The 19,496-nt window shown below is 36.1% G+C and overlaps 1 protein-coding gene across 1 annotated transcript in view; it reads right to left on the reverse strand.

Annotated features, from left to right (window-relative positions):
• The window catches only part of EIF3E (eukaryotic translation initiation factor 3 subunit E), a 43,783-nt gene extending 24,917 nt beyond the window's left edge, over positions 1-18,866 (reverse strand). Inside the window, exons 1-7 of the mRNA XM_004771313.3 lie at positions 18,710-18,866; positions 13,071-13,185; positions 11,512-11,629; positions 9,231-9,273; positions 8,036-8,140; positions 4,060-4,185; positions 3,169-3,293 (exon numbers count right to left, since the gene is read on the reverse strand). Coding sequence (XP_004771370.1) covers positions 3,169-3,293; positions 4,060-4,185; positions 8,036-8,140; positions 9,231-9,273; positions 11,512-11,629; positions 13,071-13,185; positions 18,710-18,799 — 722 coding nt within the window. The 5' untranslated portion in view covers positions 18,800-18,866. The remainder of the gene's footprint in view (positions 1-3,168; positions 3,294-4,059; positions 4,186-8,035; positions 8,141-9,230; positions 9,274-11,511; positions 11,630-13,070; positions 13,186-18,709) is intronic.
• Positions 18,867-19,496: the final 630 nt, after the last annotated feature.

The following is a 19,496-nucleotide window of genomic DNA, read 5'->3' on the forward strand; positions in this document are numbered from 1 at the left end:
CTCGGGTCATGATCCCAGAGTCTTGGGATCGAGTCCCACATCGGGCTCCTTGCTCAGTAGGGAGCCTGCTTCTCCCTCTGCCTCTGCCTGCCACTCTATCTGCCTGTGCCCACTCTCTCTGACAAATAAATAAATAAAATCTTTTTTAAAAAAAAAAAGTACTTGGAATCAACTGAGTTTACTATACTAAAGACCAGAACCAAGTATTACATACCCTTTGTAGGGTATATACAGTATATACCACACACCCTTGTAGGATCTTACTTTAGTGTACAATTGTTTCTGGTTTCTTAAATTTTTCCCACTAGCTTTTACTTAATTCAACATACTATGATTTATATACCTTTTCAGATTATAAACAATTTATCATGGCATTCAGCAAATGGCAAAATATATAATAAATACAATTTAAAAACTGTATATATATAATTTCAACAGTGAATTTCCCACAAACAGGATTTACGGAATACAAGCTCAGAATGAGGCTATAAGTACACATCAGTGAATAATGTGAATCTAGAAAATGTTAATCTACTTAAGTACCATAAAATACCTCTAGTAAAAAAAAGAAATACAATGTAAAATTATAAAATTTCACCTCTTATCATTTATCCTTAAAATGGGATGCAAGGATCATGTATTGTCTTTTATCTTACCTAATGCCATGTATTTTTTTTCTTTTTTTTGAAGAAAGAGAATCTTAACTTCCAGCTACAAAAACTCCTCTGCCTATGTTTGATTTTAACATACTGGGTCATCATGTTGTTAAAATACTATTAATACTGAACTTACATTGCCATGTTAACATGAAAAATAAAACAGACTATTTCTGTTTAAGACTGCTTCTTTTTAGCAGATCCAGGGGAATATTTAGCATTTAATGCAGAGAACAGAACAAATACCATTCAAAAATGGTTCCCTGGTTCTCCATAAAAAAAATACTGGTATTTCTCAGCTGGTTGGGTATTTTTCACCTACATTACCACCAATAACTTAGTTTCTCTTCGTTTTCTTTTTTTTTTTTTAATTTTCTTTTTTTGAAGATTTTATTTATTTATTTGAGACAGAGAGAGAGAGCATGAGAGGAGAGAGGTTAACGGGAGAAGCAGACTCACTGCCGAGCAGGGAGCCTGATGTGGGACTCAATCCCGGGACTCCAGGATCATGACCCGAGCCGAAGGCAACTGAGCCACCCAGACACCCCAATTTCTCTTCTTTTTCAAAGTGCTATTGATTATGTTAACTTCCTGAAGAGGTCAAATATTTTAGTCTTAAAAAATCTTACTAAAATGAACATTTAATGTACATTTATTTATTTATTTATTTTAAAGATTTTATTTATTTATCACGGGGGGGGGGGTGCGAGCACAGGCAGACAGAATGGCAGGCAGAGGCAGAGGGAGAAGCAGGCTCCTTGCTCGGCAAGGAGCCCGATGTGGGACTCGATCCCAGGACGCTGGGATCATGACCTGAGCCGAAGGCAGCTGCTTAACCAACTGAGCCACCCAGGTGTCCCTTAATGTACATTTATTAAAGCACATTAAAGTCACATTTATTTATATGACTCAGTTTAGAGTATCCCATCAACTTCTCTAAAAATAATGCCACAGATATTATTTCCAAGATTTTGAAAACTACAAAACAACTTAAAAACAGTTTATTCGGGTGCCTGGGTGGCTCAGTGGGTTAAAGCCCCTGCCTTAGGTTCAGGTCATGATCCCAGGGTCCTGGGATCAAGCCCCACATCAGGCTCTCTGCTCGGCAGGAAGCCTGCTTCCTCCTCTCTCTCTGCCTACTTGTGATCTCTGTCTGTCAAATAAATAAATAAAATCTTTAAAAAACCAAAACAAACAAACAAAAAAACAGGTTATTCAATCTTCACTGATGTTTAATTCAAAAAGGTTTTACACCATCTATATCTAAGCTATACCTTTATAAAGTATACATGCATTTTAGAGAAAAAACATTAAAATCATAATTTGACAGAAAATAATAAGCAGAAATCAAGTGAAATGTAACAACTATATCTTCACTTAGATTAACATTTAACAAATGTACAGCTCAAGAATGTTTATACAAAGTTTATTTAGCTAACAATATAGTCAATATAAGCCATACCATGAACCAAAGGCTAGTTACTCCAATCTTGAACTATGTTTATCTAAGCACACATACAGGTCAAGAAGCTAATATTGCCCCTGTGATCTATAAAACTCAAGTAACAATCCTAGAATTTGAAGATCCGTATTTCAAGATGATTATGGATAAATTGGCAGTTATCTAAGAAGGGCAATCAAAATACTAAAGAGTCTGAAACATTACACACTTGATAAAATCATGTATATTTAGCCTGAAGGAAGAGATAAAGAAAAATTATCTTCAATTATCTAGTGTTTCTACAAAGTTTTGTTTTCTGTTGTTCTAATCAAATAAGGAATTAGAAGATTCAAAGGCATTTCAAGCTCAAATGGAAAAATAAATTTTTAAAAATGATTTATAGCTAAAAACAGAATAGTCTAGTTCATGAAGTAGTTAATTTCTTAGCACCAAAGGTTGGATAACTGAGCAATGATATAATGGATTCTGGGATGTATACATTTCTTCCACGTAATCTCCAGAGCCCTAATTCTAAAGCTTTCATTAATATGTTAATTACCTAGAATCTTGTTAAGATGCAGATTCTTATTTAGTTCTTCTAGGGTAAGGCAGAATCATGAGATTCTACATGACGCCTATTCTGCTGGCAAAGGAAATACACTAAATAGCTCTTCAACAGACTTAAAGTACACTTTTTTCAAATAATTTACTTGAGTTACACCTAAGCTTTTTTTTAAGATTTTATTTAATTTATTTGAGAAAGAGGGAGCACAAGCAGAGGGAGTGGCAAAGGTAGGAGAAGCACGCAAGCCCCACGTGGAGCTCAATCCCAGGATCCTGATATCATAACCTGAGCCAAAGGCAGACGCTTAACTGAGGCACCCAGGCACCCCCCCCGCCCCCGTGTAGGCTTTTTCACTTAACAAGCCAATCTACCATGTACAGGGGGAAGAAAGGTTGACAACAAATTCAAATGTTAGAGAGAAGTACATTTTTAAGTTAATAATAATAAAAAAAAATCCATGTAATTTCATATAATGAAAGCCAGAATTATGCAGTGAAGTAACTTACTGTGGCTGGTAAAGGAAGAGATCAATTATGTTATCACGCCCTTTGGGGTGGTTGAAGAAAACGAACAGAGACCAGTGGATGAGCCATGTTCGCTGCTGAAGGGACTGAAGTGGAGAACTCACAGACTAGAAGGTTAAAAAATACATGCATAGGAAATCATAATATATGAGAAAGAGGGAAGAGAATAAACATCACTGATCTCCAAATTTTAGTTAGAAATGAGAACCTTCTGGGGCATGCTCTATGGCCATTATGATCTAAGTCCTATCCCCTAGACCCTCTGCACATACCTCAACATTAGAAATTACCTCCCTGCTCTAAGAAATAGATTCAATAACGTCTGCTAAGTCATTTTTACAGAAGCCATAAATTATACTTATTTCAGAAAACATTTTAAAAGGACTGAATTAAATACTCCATAAGTAGTTTTATTAGATATAACTGTAGGTGAAAACTGTTACCTTCTACACAGGACTTTACTGAGGACCTATCATTGAGCTGGTACTAATAGAATTATGCCATTTTCACTGTACAAATAAAAAAGGTGCAGTAGCTGTAAGAGAAATGAAAACCTGAGTTCTTGTCTCTAAGAGCCAAAAGCAGTTTGACAGCTTCTTTCAGGGAAATTCAGTGAAACGAGTCAAGCTACTCACCCACTGTGATTTTTATGTCAAGTCAACAAAAGCTAATCTGGACATATTTTTCCCCTTCCTCCCTCCTTTCACCCTTCTCCTTCTTTTTTTCCATTCCTCCCTCCCCAACATCCACTTTACCAAAAAAAAAAAAACAAAAAAAAAAAGGAAAAAAAAAAGGACACAGTGTTTTCCTTATCAGAAAGTATGAAGGGTACATAAATATTTCAGAGAATCACCCTGGAAAAATTTAACTCACATTATTATCTATGGTCTCTTTTAATCGTGTAAGGTCTTCCATAGCTGCATCCCAATTCTGCATTAAGATTTCAGAGGCCAGTTTTCCCCAGAGTGAACTCAAAGCATTTCTATCTGTTGCTGGAACCTGTTTAAGCAATCACAATTAATTAAATTCTAAATATTCTAGGAAAAAAGATATTGTATATTTTATACCTTACATAGCCACGTAGCCTACTAAAAGACCTGTAACTTTCTACCCCAAACAGTAATTATCCAAGTCCTTATTGGATCACACTGGTTAAACTGATTCAGTTTCCATTTAGCTCAATTTACTAAAAATATCAGCTCAGAGTGCCTGGGTGGCTCAGTCGGTTAAGCATCTGCCTTTAGTTCAGATCATGATCCCAGGGTCCTGGGACTAAGCCCCGCATCAGGCTCCTTGCTTAGCAGAAAGCCTGCTTCTCTCCCTCTCCCTCTGCCTGCCACTCCCTGTGCTTGTGTGCGTGCGCTCTCTCTCTCTCTCACTACCTCCATCAAACAATAAAATCTTTTAAAAAAATTAAAGAAAAAAGATTTTATTTATTGGACAGAGATAGCAAGAGAGAGCACAGGCTGGCAGACTGGCAGGCAGAGGGAGAAGCAGGCTCCCCACGGAGCAGGAAGGCTGATGCAGGGCTCAATCCTCTGACCGGAGCTGAGGCAGACACTTAACTAAGCCACCCAAGTATCCCTAGAAGTTTTTTTTTTTTAATTCATGTTTCTAAATCACAACCAATTCAAGACACATTCCAGTTTGATAGTAAAATGTGATAAGTTGTATATCTGAAAATCAATATGAAACAGACATCTTTTATACCAACATTATCAAATAGGGCACATCAGACCCAAAACTTCCAAGAGTCATCATTACTAAAACTTTCTTCAGTCAAGGAAAAGTACGTTCAAATCAAATGGCATGTACTTGGAGGAGATAAGTTTTAAATTCTGAGTGAAAAGAATAACAAAAATCACACTACTAAAATATGATCACCAATAGTTCTAGCATCTTAAAATCACTTTTATTTCAAATATCTCCTGGATGAAAGGAGAGTTATATTTTTGAGTCAGACCAAAGGGATAGAGAAGGCAGATTTTAACAAAATAATTAAAAAACAGTGTTAATCCCTTTTATTTATTTTTGTAACTTTTAAAACCAAAACCTTCAAAAATCCTTACCAACTCTTCTCCACTATTTTATTCCAAATTAATTCATTTCTTAGAACACAATCAAATAGGATGCATGTAAATATTCCTTGATGTATTCTAAAAGCCAAATTTTTAAAAAAATAAAGGTACATTCTAGGGTCACACAGCTTTAATTTACACAAAACTGACCTACAATAGGTCACCTGGAGAGTCAAATTCTAATCTCAGATCATAGTTACAATGGTTCTTTCATAGCTTATGTTTCCCTAACTATAGATTTAAAAGAATAACCAACCACCAGACAAGCATTTAGAAATGAAAAAACTGGTATTACAAAAAAACCAAAGTAAATAACTAATATGTAAAACACAGACATTTTTCATCCCAAATTCAATTCAGGATTTTTAATCTTTACTATTAACAAGATTTTGAACAAATACATAGATTTTAGTGCCTATCTAAACAGAAGAAAAAGGGAAGTAAAATTATCCCTTGGTTTAAACTTAGCTTGGTTAGCCCCTATCAATACGCCAACTCCAGGCGATTCAAAAGTTTGTCACACAGATGGGACATAAATTTAAAATAAATTTCACATAATTTCTAAACACTACCCAATCACTAGATTTTAACTCTTAATGTAAAACATTGATTTTTGTGTTCAAATCATGGTAATCAATCATCCAACCAAATGCCCTTTGAATTTCAACAATGCAAAAGTTTAAAACTGAGAATTTTTTTTAAGTTAGGGAACAAAGTAGGATCTTCATATTTAAAAAAAGGAAACAAAAAAACTTCACAAACCTTTAAGTATATATACCTATCATTTGTAAACATTTTCAGACTAATTACAAAACTATACTACATAAATATAATATGCTGTTAAAACTAGAATATGTTATATTTGTTAGGATAAAAGGTTTTTGTAGCAGCATAGCAAGTTTTTTAATCCCCCAAAGTTTCTGCGTACTACTCTGGCTCAAGTCCATGTCAGTACAGTTGGCTCTTCATACCAACCTGCTTTCAAGGGTGGATATGCTAGAAGAGTTTCAGTATCTGGATTTCCAGCAGTTACCTTAAGTTTCCATGTCTTAGCAAAATGGCACATTCACTCACCAACCAGCAACAATAAATTTACTGTGCTAGAACTCTAACATGACACTAAATCTTCATTCTCAAAATTCACTCCCAGCATTAACAAATGATATGAATAACCAACTCTTTTCATGTAGCTGTAATCATATCAGGCTTCTGATTTTACAATCCTGGTTTAAGCTGTTTACATTTCCAAAGTAATCAACTTTTGCTCTCCTAAATCCTTCATAATATTCAAAGTAAAACTGATGGAATTTTCTGATAAGCCACTACAAGTTTAGCATCACCGATTACCTTCAATGCACTTGCAAGCTAACCACAGCTAATCTGTAAATTAAGAATATTCAAAAACACGAGTTAAGAGAAAATAAGTATTTTTCAAATCAAACTTTGAAATAAACTGAGAATCTTTATTTCCTTTTGAAGGAAGGATGGTAGCTTTAAAAAATGAAGTTAACTACTTTTTAAGTGTAGGAATTAGCAGTATTAATAAAACACCAATCTCTTCCCTTCCCAGATCCCCCAAAAAGGAATATTTAATTTCCAAAAAAACAACGAAAGATAGAAACTGTAAGTCTTTTCTTTCCGGCAGTTATATCGGGCTAAATGAATAAAGGCATCAGAAAGCAGAGACAGAAGAAACAGACTCTTCCAAGATTAGAAAACCCTGTCTTTAGAGGTCATTTCCCAATATCTAGGATTAACTAGGTAAATCAGAGACTTAGGTACTTGCTGACTAACCCAAAATGAGGAACAAATTATAAGAAGCTAGTTAAAACAAGGGCATCTCGATAACTCCAGAAGGCATCGATACAATTACCTACACAGAAGGCAGAATGAGAAAAAAATTTTTTCATTTGAAAGCCTGATTTTGGGGTGCCTGGGTGGCTCTGAGGGTTGAAGCCTTTGCCTTCAGCTCACCCAGGGTCCTGGGATGGAGCCCTGCATCAGGCTTTCTGCTCAGCAGGAAGCCTGATTCTCCCCCTCTATCTGTCTGCTGCTCTACCTACTTGTGATCTGTCAAATAAACAAAATCTTAAAAAAAAAAAAAAAAGCCCAATTTTTTTCCTTTGGCTTCATTTAATTTTCCTTTTTCCCAAACTAAAGCACTGAATCTAGGAGCTTGTCAAACAGACAAATGAAAATAACAAACAGGGTTCTTTATGGATAGAAATTTGCTCTATTATTAAAAAAAAAAATCATTGAGTTTTATTTTCTAATAGCTAAGGGCAGAAATAAATGGAAAAAAGCTACTATTAAGGCATAATTTTTTTTTCAAATTATCATTAGAACTTTATAGTTATTTGAAACAAACTCAGGGGATGTATATAGCCTAAGATATCTAATTAAAATTAGGAATAATGGGTTTATTAAAAAAATATTTATTAAGCATCCATAATGTGCTGCTCACTGTGCTACAGAGTAATTTAACAAACTGATCATGATAGAATTTTGCTAATGCTTATCACACAATTATACATAAAGTAATAAATTTAGCAGCTCTTACTTTCTGTATTTCAAGGACAAGTTAAATCTCCCTCCAAATTCTGAGGTCCTGATACAAGCTTTCCTATTTCTATTTGTTCTTTGTTGAGGAAAGTTTTCCTCCTTTCACCAAGGATTCTTGAATATTTACGTAAAGACTCAAATCTATAGACATGTTTTGACAAAACAGGAGAATCCTACAAAATCTGAGAGAAGAAAAACAATTTACTTACCAATACTCTAAAGAAGTAGAGATATTCTGCAGCTCCAGAGTAATTCCCACATTCATATTGGAATTTCGCATACCTGTAGAGTGTATCTAAATATTCCTGCCTAAACTAAAAAAAGAAAAAAAAAGCATCAGTTATATTTTTAACTCTGAGTTTTTAAATTCAAACCATTTACTCCTTTAAATATCCCCAGACATCAGTATTTTCAGTGTATCCCAAGTGTCACAAAAAAAATAAATAAAACAAAAAGCATGACGGAACACATGAATCTTAGAACACGAATTATCAACTGACAGATTTATCATTCATAATTCTGGTCTCAAAGAGTTATGAACTGTAACAATATCTAATTTGTTGCAATGAGCATTTGAATTGCAGGGAAAGGTTGAGGTGTGAGGTTCTCAGTTAGTGACTGAGCTTAAACAACTACCAAGTGCATGAATCCCTGTAAGGGTTTGAGATTCTGCACAATAACATGTACAAGTAAATTTCAGTTCTCTGTGAAAACTAGCCCCAAATTACAGCAACTTTTAAAGCTAGCAATGCAAGCAAAGTAAAAGTAATGTAAGAGAAGGGCTATGAACTAGAACACTGTCAAGTATACCAAACATTATATGTGGAAACTAGAAAGAATAATTTGCACAGTGATCAGCATACCTCTTATTACAGGTGTTAAATGAGAGATAAAACTTGAATGCAAGTAAAGAATTAATTATATGCAAATCCTCACACTTTAACACAAAGGAAAGGAGAGTGGAAAATGACTACAGAAGGCTGTAATAAAATTCCTTTACTGGGGATTTATGAAGACCTCGATAATATCAAGAATTACTATATTCCACAAGGCAGCCAAAATATTACCCAATTCTACCGCTCATAACATTTCTAATTCAAATTTAGTTCTATTTTTCTTTGTTAATGCATCAGAAATATAAAACAGTACCTATTCCTTGGTTATTCTAGAAAAAATAAAAAGTTTCGAACAATTCTATGATCTAAAGTTAAATATAAGCACCTCATTTTCCCATCAGCATCAATTTTTAAAAACTCAAGTTTCAAAAACATACCAGGTCTTATATTTAATAAATTAATCTAGAAATAATACTCTTTCAAGCCTCAAACCTATCTATGCAGCACTATTTTTTAATTAGCCTATTTAAACAGCACAACTAAAGAAAATTTTTAAAATACCACTTACACCATGCTTGTCCGCCAGGTAATCAAACAGCATCCGACCATCTCTTAATTAGAAACAAAAATTATTATATTTTATAAGTCACAGAAAACAAAATAAGCATTTTTAAAGTTTATCCCATAACCTACATAAAGCCATTTAAATACCTTTAAATACCTTAATACTTAAAACACTAGAAATAAATCTTTCAGAATAAAATAAACTACAAAATTAATCAATTATGCTTAACTTATGTATCGATGCCACATACCCTACTGTAATTATTATCTGTATCAGTGTCAACCCAATTGAACCTTTCTTAAATTGGCTTTGCATAATAACTAAGATGTTTGCCAGGCAGGCTGGTAAAAGACAAAGTGATCAACAAAGACATCAAGGAACAAGTGATAGATGGGCACAGCTTACTGGGCATTTTCAAAAAAGAAAACATTCTCTTAATGCTTATCACAGAGGGAATGCTATGGCATGTTTTTTCAGAGCATAATTTTACCTGAAGATTTAGTGGGAAAGGAATATATCATCACCAAAATTACATGGATATATCATAATACTGAATATGAAATATGGATGAAATTTTAACATAAGATTTCAAAAAACCTTCACACTTGTGGATCACAGTGAGTAACTTTGTGTTACACTCCTTTTATCTTTCAGATACATAATCACTGTTGTTCCTTGGTTGACTGGGTATTTCCAGAAATGTATGAGAGGTAAAATGTTACATGTTCAGTGAAATTTAGAAACAGGAATTAGAAGGAAGAGGTTATTCCTTTGCAAGTTTTTAAAACACAATTCCATCCTTTCATTTATCTCAATGCCATGCCTATTAAACTGCAAGGAATCTTCTCTAATAACTGGTGAATAAATCTATACTCATCTTGATTCATACTGTAATCACATTAATTTCTAGTATTTAAGTGACTAGACTAAATTTAGAACTTAAATTCTAAATGCTCTGTTGTACCCTAACAGCCGGATTATTTGAGCTGTTCCTTTGTGTGCACTTACAAGTGACCTGAGGGTTTAAGCCATTATATTCTAAGTATAATAAGAAGTATAGTACACATACACATAGCTATATATTATTGCTTTGTAAGATACAGCTATCTGTGTCATAGGTATATATCTACCTGTATAGATAAAACATGGTGTAGTTAGTGATGTAGTAGATTACATTATAATATGGTATAGTAATTGTGCACTATTTGGTGTTTTGCTTAAAATTATCTGGTTAACACTTCCCTAAATCATAAATAAAAACTTGAGCTCATCTCCCTAAAAGTTTGTTTTGGTCACATATTGTATGAACTAAAGACACAACATGGCAAAAACTTCAGCAATTTCTCTAGTAAATATACTGGCAGCTAAGATTTACCACAATATTCAGTTCTAGCAGATTTTGTTTTAAAGATTCCTAATAACCCAAAGGGCTTCAATTAATGATAAACATTAAGTCAGAACGAGGAAACATGCATTTTTTGGAAACCAAGCAATAGGTTTATTTCTAGTTAAGAGGAAGTTAAGAATAAAATAACCTTATCAGCTCCACACTACCCTCCCTTCCTGGGCTGGGCAATGAGGTTGGAAAGATACTAGAGAATGCAGCCAAGTGATAAAGTGGGCTCAGGTTTCCCTCCTGGTACTGCCCAGGCACAGGTACGTCAACCTCAGTACTACTGACACTTCTGGGCTGGATAACTCTTGTTAGGGTAGGGTACTGTCTTATGCATTGCAGGATGGTGAGCAGCATCCCTGGCCTCTCCTTGCTGGGTGCTAGTAGCACCCCTTCAATTGGGATAAGTAAAAATGTCACCAGACATTGCCAATGTCCCGTGGAAAGAGAGGAAGAAGGCAAAACTGCTCCAGCATAATCAGATTTGGATAAATGGTAAAGAAATTAAAAATAAAATTAGCATTACTATTTATTAAGGAATTCCTGGTCCGTATACCATAAGTATAAGTGAAAACAAACAGATAAAATATCAATTAAGCCATGAATTTTATGATGGAATATTAGACAAAATTTGAATTTTTAAAATTTTTTTCAGTGTTCCAAAATTCATTGTGCACCACACCCAGTGCTCCATGCAATAGGTGCCCTCCACAATACCCACCACCAGGCTCACCCCACCCCCCACTGCCCCCCCAAACCCTCCGTTTGTCTCTCAGAATTCACAGTCTCTCATGTTTTGTCTCCCCCTCTGATTTCCCCCCAACAATTTGAATTAACATTTGTCTTAATCCAGAAAAGAGAATTTTCAGAATTCAAATTAAGGGAGGTTACCTGGTTGACTGCATCTGCCTTGTAGTTTCTGGATCCTCAAACATCTTCACAATTGGTTCTGTTTCTGCCTGAAGCTGTTTCAGTTGTGCAACAACTGTGGTTCTTTTTTCTCTCAAAGCTAATTAAAAATGCAAAGGAGTACTCTAATGTTAAACTATACTGCTCACCATGAGGATGTCTCTGGAAAATTTTCAAGTTATTTAAATTATGCATAAATTTATTTACCCCCAATATATTCATATGCCAGCAACACCAACTCAATAAGTCTCCCAGATCCATTTTTTTTTTTCTTTCTAGCAGTGCAAAGGCACATAAAGAGGGAATCTTCTTCTAACTCTTAAAGAAAACTCAGGAATATGCAGATACAGCCTGGGGGAGGGGTGTCTGCTAAGGTACAATTATCTAATTCCACATTTCAGAAGCTTCATGTTTTTATATTTGTTCTCACTGAATGTTCTCAGATGAATATTATCCCAGAGTTTATGAACAAAGACTCAGAGGGTTTACATATGACTATAGATTTTCAATTAGGCTGAATGGAATTTAAATCCAGTCAGTAATCTCTTTTCACTATAAATCTAATTCTGTAATCTCTCAAACCCAGTTCTAGTTTCTTTTAACTGTATTATGTAGTCAGAGAAAACTTGCAGGTAACCTACCCTGCAGACGTGTTTTAAACTTTCACTAAGAAATAGTTAACTTTTTCATCACAAACTAAAATTTAAAGAGCTACTGTCATTTACTATAATTAAAAAAGGTGACAATATTTAGTGTAGTAATTTGTGTTATATATTAAGAAGTACTACCACAACAGCATTTCTTAAACATAAAAGGGTATCCGTGATCAAATTTTGGAAAATGTCAATTTAAACAAAGTAAATTGTATTTCTCTATGGAAAGCATTCTTAGAATTTTTTAAAACACCAGGTTCATAAGAGAAATAACACATTTTTCAAACTTACGGGAAAAATTTTTTTTTTTTTTAAAGGAACATCTATTACCACAGAAAACAAGAATGTAGAAAACACCATACCAGAGTAGTTCTCCAATTTAAGTGCTGGGCCTCAGCCAACAGTTTCTGATTAAGTAGATCTGGGGGTATGACCCCCAAATTTGCATTTCTAACAAGCTCCCCAGGTGCACTGATGATCTGGTAATGGGAACAATACTTTTGAGAACCTTGGCTCTACCCAGATGATTCAAGATGAAAAGAAGTCTCTAAGGCACGCAGATACTAACTGAAAAAGTTAGCAGGCCAAAACCAGCAACATTCCTAGATCATTTCTAAGAAGACAATCTGATTCATAAGCCCAATTCTGATGTTACATACTATGAACTGAACATATTTGAAAATCACGTTTTCTTTTAAAGAAGTTTCATACCTTTTGTAATGAGAAAATAATATACTTTAGATGACATGTAACCTTCACGTTAACTTTCATTCACAGAACTTTTAAACATTCAAATAGTTTATTAAAGACTTTTGACTAAAGCTCTTTTATAAATCATAAAACTTTAACACATATCCTCAGTTCATGAGAGAAGCTGACAAAACTTACCATGTGGAATATCATCAGAATAAAGGTTTTTGTATACATCCATAGCAAAGTCTACCATGTTGGTATCACTAAGGAGATCCAATTTCCCTTGTAATAATTCTTTTTCATTATATATCTGCAAGAGAAAATTACGTTCTAATGAGTATGCCGAACTTCTCCCAAACAAACTGATAAACCACACCAACTCCACCGACAGGCACATGTAGTTGTTTTCTTGCCACACCAAGTAATTAGGAATCAACTAAATTTTTTTATTTTCTCACCATCTCACATCCACATGATAGGTACTCATCTCTCCTTGGGGTGGCCTTTTGTCTACCCCCATATATTTTTCACTAATTCATTTGAATCCTTTATAATCCTTCCCCATCCATACCACTAAAACAGAACTAGGACCAAATAGATACACTAGCAAACTTACGTAAATGTGAAGTTTAGGGCAATGAGCAATATGTAAGGATCCTATCCAATAGTATTCAAGGAGATAGTAACCAAAATTTAAAAAACATTTTTTTTTTAAAAATACGCAGTCATCAGGATAAAGCTTCAGCAAAAGATTTGCATATTAAATCCAATTTTGTCAAGGAAAGAAAAATGTAGGAAGATTCCACATTTCAAGCCTGTAAAAAGATCAAGGTGATCCAATAGTACAGACAGGAGATCAAAACTGAATCTTCCAAACTCTACAAAGAACTCCAACAAATAAAATAGTAAGAAAAGAGAGAACTGAAAATAGCTATAAAATTTTAATAGCCATTTTACAAGAGTATAACCAAATAGCCAACAAACACCAAATATCTCAACTTCGTTCATTGTACAGAAAATGCAAATTAAGCCACATTAAAAGCACAAACCAAAAAAAATGGCAATACCAGTGTTGGTGTAGATTTAGAGTAACTGAACACTTACTCTTCTGGCAGAAGTACAACTGCTTTGGAAAACTGTTTTCATCTTCTAAAATCAAAAATACTTTTTGATCCAGTTATTCTGCTCCTTGATACCCAAGAGAAATGGGTGCAAATATTCAAAGGACATTTCCAAGAATGTTCATGGCAGTACTACTTGTAAGAGCCAAGTTTATAAACATTAGAATGGTTAAACTGTAATATACTCCTATAACAGATTAACATTCAGCATTCAAATCAAAGAACTACAGTTATCCTACCAACTTGGATGACTCTCACAATGTTTAATAAAGTAAGTCATACAAAGCAGTACAATGCTTAATTTCATATACATAAAATCAAAACCAGGCAAAAACGATTCTAGATCAGACTAGCGCTTACCATTGGGAGGTGTGAGTAGTGACCAAGAGGGATCAGGGGAAGGTTTTTAGGATATTTGTAATGTTTCATTTATTGGTCTGGATGGTGGTCATGTAAGTGGGTTCACTTTGAAAAACGGTGCTTGTATTTGGCACTGTTCTGTATGAATGCTATATTTGATTAAAAAGTTTATTAAAAAAAAAAAATCGAGGCTTCCTTTCAGTGTACCCTATAGAAACCTAATCTTGTGAAAACATCTTTCCCTAGCATGCCAACCTCTTCTTGCCACTCCATTAATAGCTTTTAATTTGTATTGTCTCTTATCTATTATAGATTCAAAACCCTGCTCCTCAGCCATCAGATCTTACTGGCCTCTTAAAACAGTAGCTGCTTATATCACCTTCCCTAAATTCTGCCTTATACCCACACATACTCTGTAGAGGGCAGACAGTAAATATTCTAGACTTTTGAGCTAAGAGGCAAGAATCTAGGAAACTAGGGGCACCTGGGTGGTCAGTTGAGCAAATGGACTCATGGTTTCAGCTCAGGTCATTATCTCAAGGTTCTGGGATAGAGCTCCACATGGGGTTCTACACTCAACAGGGAGTCTGAGATTTTCTCTCTCCCTCTGACTCTGCCCTCCCCATGACAACTGTTCTCTTGCAAGCTCTCTCTCTATAATAAACAAGTCTTTAAAACAAAAACAAAAACAAAAACAAGATAGTATAAGTACTATAAAAGTTTTCACAATTCCTTTTCTTTTTGAAGCAAAAAATAATGGACTAAACTTTTTTGTAAGAGATCTACTCATGGAAGTATAAAATTGGGATGGGGTGGGAATTATTTCACTTAATCGGGGTACAAAGTTAGTGTTCTATAATTGAAACTGTTTGCAAATGTTCATCAGTTAAAAATTATTTTTAGGGGCACCTAGGTGGCTCAGTCAGTTAAACGTCTGCCTTCGGCTCAGGTCATGATCCCAGGGTCCTGGGATCAAGCTCCACATGGGGCTCTCTGCTTAGCAGGGAGCCTGCTTCTCCCTCTCCCTCTGCCTGCTGCTTTGCGTACTTGTGATCTTTGTTCTCTGTCAAATAAATAAAATCTTTAAAAATTAAAAAAAAATTATTCTTTTGACATTTCTTCCTGCTGTCATCCTCTACAAATCCAACATCCATACTGATGATTCCTGAGAAACTCAAGTCTTAAAATTTCCCACAACTTCCATTTAGTACCTCATCTCCAAGATTTCAACTTAAATTCATCATCTCTTTCACCATTACCATTAAAATGCTTCATTATACCCTCTGTTCTTTTTAATTTTTATATCCCCCTTTTTGGTTGTCATTTACTACATTAGATCCATTTTTAGCTATTTCAAAGATCTTCTCATTAGTACTATCACTGACTCCATCCATTTTCTCCAACTAAATACAATTCAATGTCCATCTTTATTTCTGGAAAAAAGTTGTCTGTCTTCTACGTTCTGGCTAGGGACGACTCTAAAATGTTTCAGAAACAGGCAATAATGCTATTTAATCACATCTGTGCTTTTCTCTGCTAATAAGCAATTTCTAAATGACATGTAAGTCTACCTCCAAACATTTCTACACTCCTTAAATAACCTTCCACTGCTCCTATCACTCACAGAGTGACTGTCATCAACTCCTACAAATGTATAATTTTCAATCTCAGTTGGGCCATCCACACTTCCCAATCCTTATACTTTGGTCAGTTTTCTCAGTCCCCATTTCCAGTCCTTATCTCACTCTACTCTCACACAGGATGGCCTAGCCTCCTAATGGAAAATATTCAGGAATACTCACTTTGTCCCAGAGGGCTAAGTGCTTTATATGAATTATCTCATGTAATTTTTCTAACCCCATAAGATTTGTGGCAGTATCAACACTTTACGCATGAGACAGGCTTTTTTTTTTTTTTAAGATTTTATTCATTTATTTGACAAGAGATCAGAAGTAGGCAGAGAGGCAGAGAGAGAGAGGAGGAAGCAGGCACCCTGCAGAGCAGAGAGCCCGATGCGGGGCTCTATCCCAGGACCCTGGGATCATGACCTGAGCCGAAGGCAGAGGCCTTAACCCACTGAGCCACCCAGGCGCCCCGAGACAGGCTTTCTTAAAATAAAAAACAGCTCTGAAGTAGAGATACTAAATAATCATTAAAAGTCTTCATGCCCCTCTATTTTACAGCTAAGGACACAACAGAAAACACAACAAAGATCCTGCTCTCATAGAGCTTACATTATCCAGCAAATTACAAATATACCAAATTGTTACTATTAGGAATCATGATCGCTGTCTCCATCCTAACCATCTAAAACTCAACTTAAAACCTATCCTCAAAGTCCTTTTTGCCCACCGAATAGAATCTCCAATTTTGATAGCACTCTGCCCCTACTTCTGACTTTACCACCCCCCCCCATATGTAATTATAGACCTTTATCTCCTCTAAAGGATAGGTAAGTTTTTCAGTGGTGAGATGTCTGGGTTTTACCCTGGATTTAACACAACTCCATGACAGGCCTATACTTAGTAACTGCTAAGTAAACCTGTCTTCCTCTTGGGTGTATTCCAGCCATTTTACCAACATTATCTACAAAGAGGCAAGTACTGAGCAGTTATTTTCTCAGCTGCTCTTCATAGTTTTGGTCTTACCCTATGAAAACCTAATTTACACTCACATATTCCTTCCTGTTATGTATCTGCCTTGTAAGACAAAAGTGTAAAGAACACAGTACAAGAATATGAACTTTGGCTGATTTAGAAGCATTTCTACAAGTAGCTGATAAAGGATTTCAAATATGGCATTTTTCTATTCCTTGATCTTTGGTGAATTATCCTCACATATCCAAAAAAGGAAAAAAGGCAGAATGTACTGTTTTATGCAATTTATGCAAGCTCTAAAATACAGATATAAGTACATCCTACGTAAGGAGAAATTAAAAAATAAAACAAAACAAAAAGAACCTCTCATGACAAAGCTTTATATTGCTTTATTTTTAAAGATTTTTTTTTTTTATTTGACAGAGAGAAATCACAAGTAGATGGAGAGGCAGGCAGAGAGAGAGAGGGGGAAGCAGGCTCCCTGCTGAGCAGAGAGCCCGTTGCGGGACTCGATCCCAGGACCCTGAGATCATGACCTGAGCCGAAGGCAGCGGCTTAACCCACTGAGCCACCCAGGCGCCCCTATATTGCTTTATTTTTACATTCCTGAAATTTATTGAAAATAAACTTTGCTTGTTCCCTAATATCACAACTTTAGAATCCCGTTATGTGTTTAGAAAAGGAGCAGATAAATTTGAGGATTAAACCTGTCTAATGAACAGTTAACTTCCAGGAAGATCTGACGTTATCACAACAATTTAATGTTTATTTGCAGAGATTTTCTGTTTTACTGTTGAGCCATAAATCCACTCCCCAAATTTAGAGTTCCCTAAGTAGGCTTATGTTGTAGCCCGTTTTCAGATACAGAATTCATTTACTTTTCTGACCAATAATCGAGTCCCTTCAACACAGTAACATTATTATAATTACTAAAACGTGCCAACTTCCCAACAAATTCAAGGTATAACTAAGCCCAGTATTTCAAAACTTTCAGGATTTAGACGTTTTGAAATGAGGTACCAGAATCACAGGCTAATTCTAGGTATCTTGAGTAGCTAAATGAAAGTTAACCTTCATGTTACTCGAAGTCTGTATACACCGGAAGACCACTTTTAAATTAAAAAAAAAAAAAATGTCCAGGGTTGTTGGTTTTCTTTTTCCTTTTTGGCGGGGGGAGGGGGGTGGCGGAGGCGTGCCCATCCGACAAAATATGGCACGCTTCTAGGAAGTGGCTACTTGCCGAAAAACCAGGAAAACTCTCTGCGAAGAATTCAACTTAATGTAAATTAAAATACTAGGTATTTCAGTGTAAGAAAATTATTCCAAAGATCGGCAAACAAAAACAAAGCCAAGCACACCCTTCCCACAGTTCTCGAAAGAGCAAACAGGATCTGTAACATTCCGATTTGCTTCTTGAAGCAAGCGTTACTGCAGGGAAGCGGCGAATGGTTGGTCAACTTGCGAGAGGAACTGACGCGGAAGTCCCTCTGGCACTGTCACCTCCAGCAGAGAAGCAGAGACCTCTTCCTCCCCTAAGTTGCCTGCTGTCCCCTCACTTCTCATCACAACCAAATCCTGCAGTGCTAATTAACTGGGACGATGCTAAATTACCGGCCGATCCTTACTCCCGAACGCAGGACCAAACTCGCGGCCGCCTCACACGTGTATCAGGCCTACGGCTATCGCCACCGCCTCTAGGCCTCGCCCCGCGCCTCAGACGCTCCCACGCCTTCCTCGCGGTCAAAGTCCCCCTCACCTCTTTTACGGAGAGAAACTCGAGCAACGGAAAGACTAGGTGCCGATCCAAAAAGTGCGCGATCCGAGTGGTCAAGTCGTACTCCGCCATCTTGCCAAGTAAAAAGGGAGTCTGCCCACTAAAACTTTATTGACAGCGCCGACAAAAGAACAAACAGGTCCGTGTTGCGCAGGCGCAGTGGTTAAACAAGCCAAGGGTCAGGGGTGGGGTTCAGCCCGAAGCGCTCAGAGAACAACGGCGCATGCGTGCGGATCCTCCCTTCCTTTGGGCAACTCTGGGATTGGGCGGAGCCGCGGGCGCTAGTTCTGTTTGCAAGTTTGCCGGTTCCTACTCTCCGTTCGGCTAATAAATTTTGCAAAAATCTGACAATTGACTGCTAAGGGATAGTCCGTTACTTTGGGATGCGGCAGAAGACGAGATAACGAAGCCCTTGCTCTCCGGAAAGTTGCGTAGAAGGAATTCTTGAGGTTTTATTTAGCATATAGTGATCGTTTTTTAATCTTTCGTTAAATTAAGGTGGACGGGTTTCTAGGCGGGAAACAAGTTAAGTACTTATCGATTATGGTAAGAGCCATGATTGGGTGGGGGTGGTCGGGCTGGGCCTATTTAAATAGGGAGGGCTGGTTAGAGGAAAAAACTCAGAATAACCATTTAACTGAGAGCTGTAGTGGCAGAAAGAAGCGGCTAAACTGGAGCCAGGGTAAAACCAGGGTTGGTGGATGGCTTAGCAAACAAAAAGGTCACGAGACAGGAAAGGACTTGGTATATTCCAAAAGCTAAATATCCT

The sequence above is a fragment of the Mustela putorius genome, unplaced genomic scaffold (assembly GCF_011764305.1).
Source record: "Mustela putorius furo isolate JIRA1106 unplaced genomic scaffold, ASM1176430v1.1 tig00000228_pilon_pilon_pilon, whole genome shotgun sequence".
Classification (NCBI taxonomy): Eukaryota; Metazoa; Chordata; class Mammalia; order Carnivora; family Mustelidae; genus Mustela; species Mustela putorius.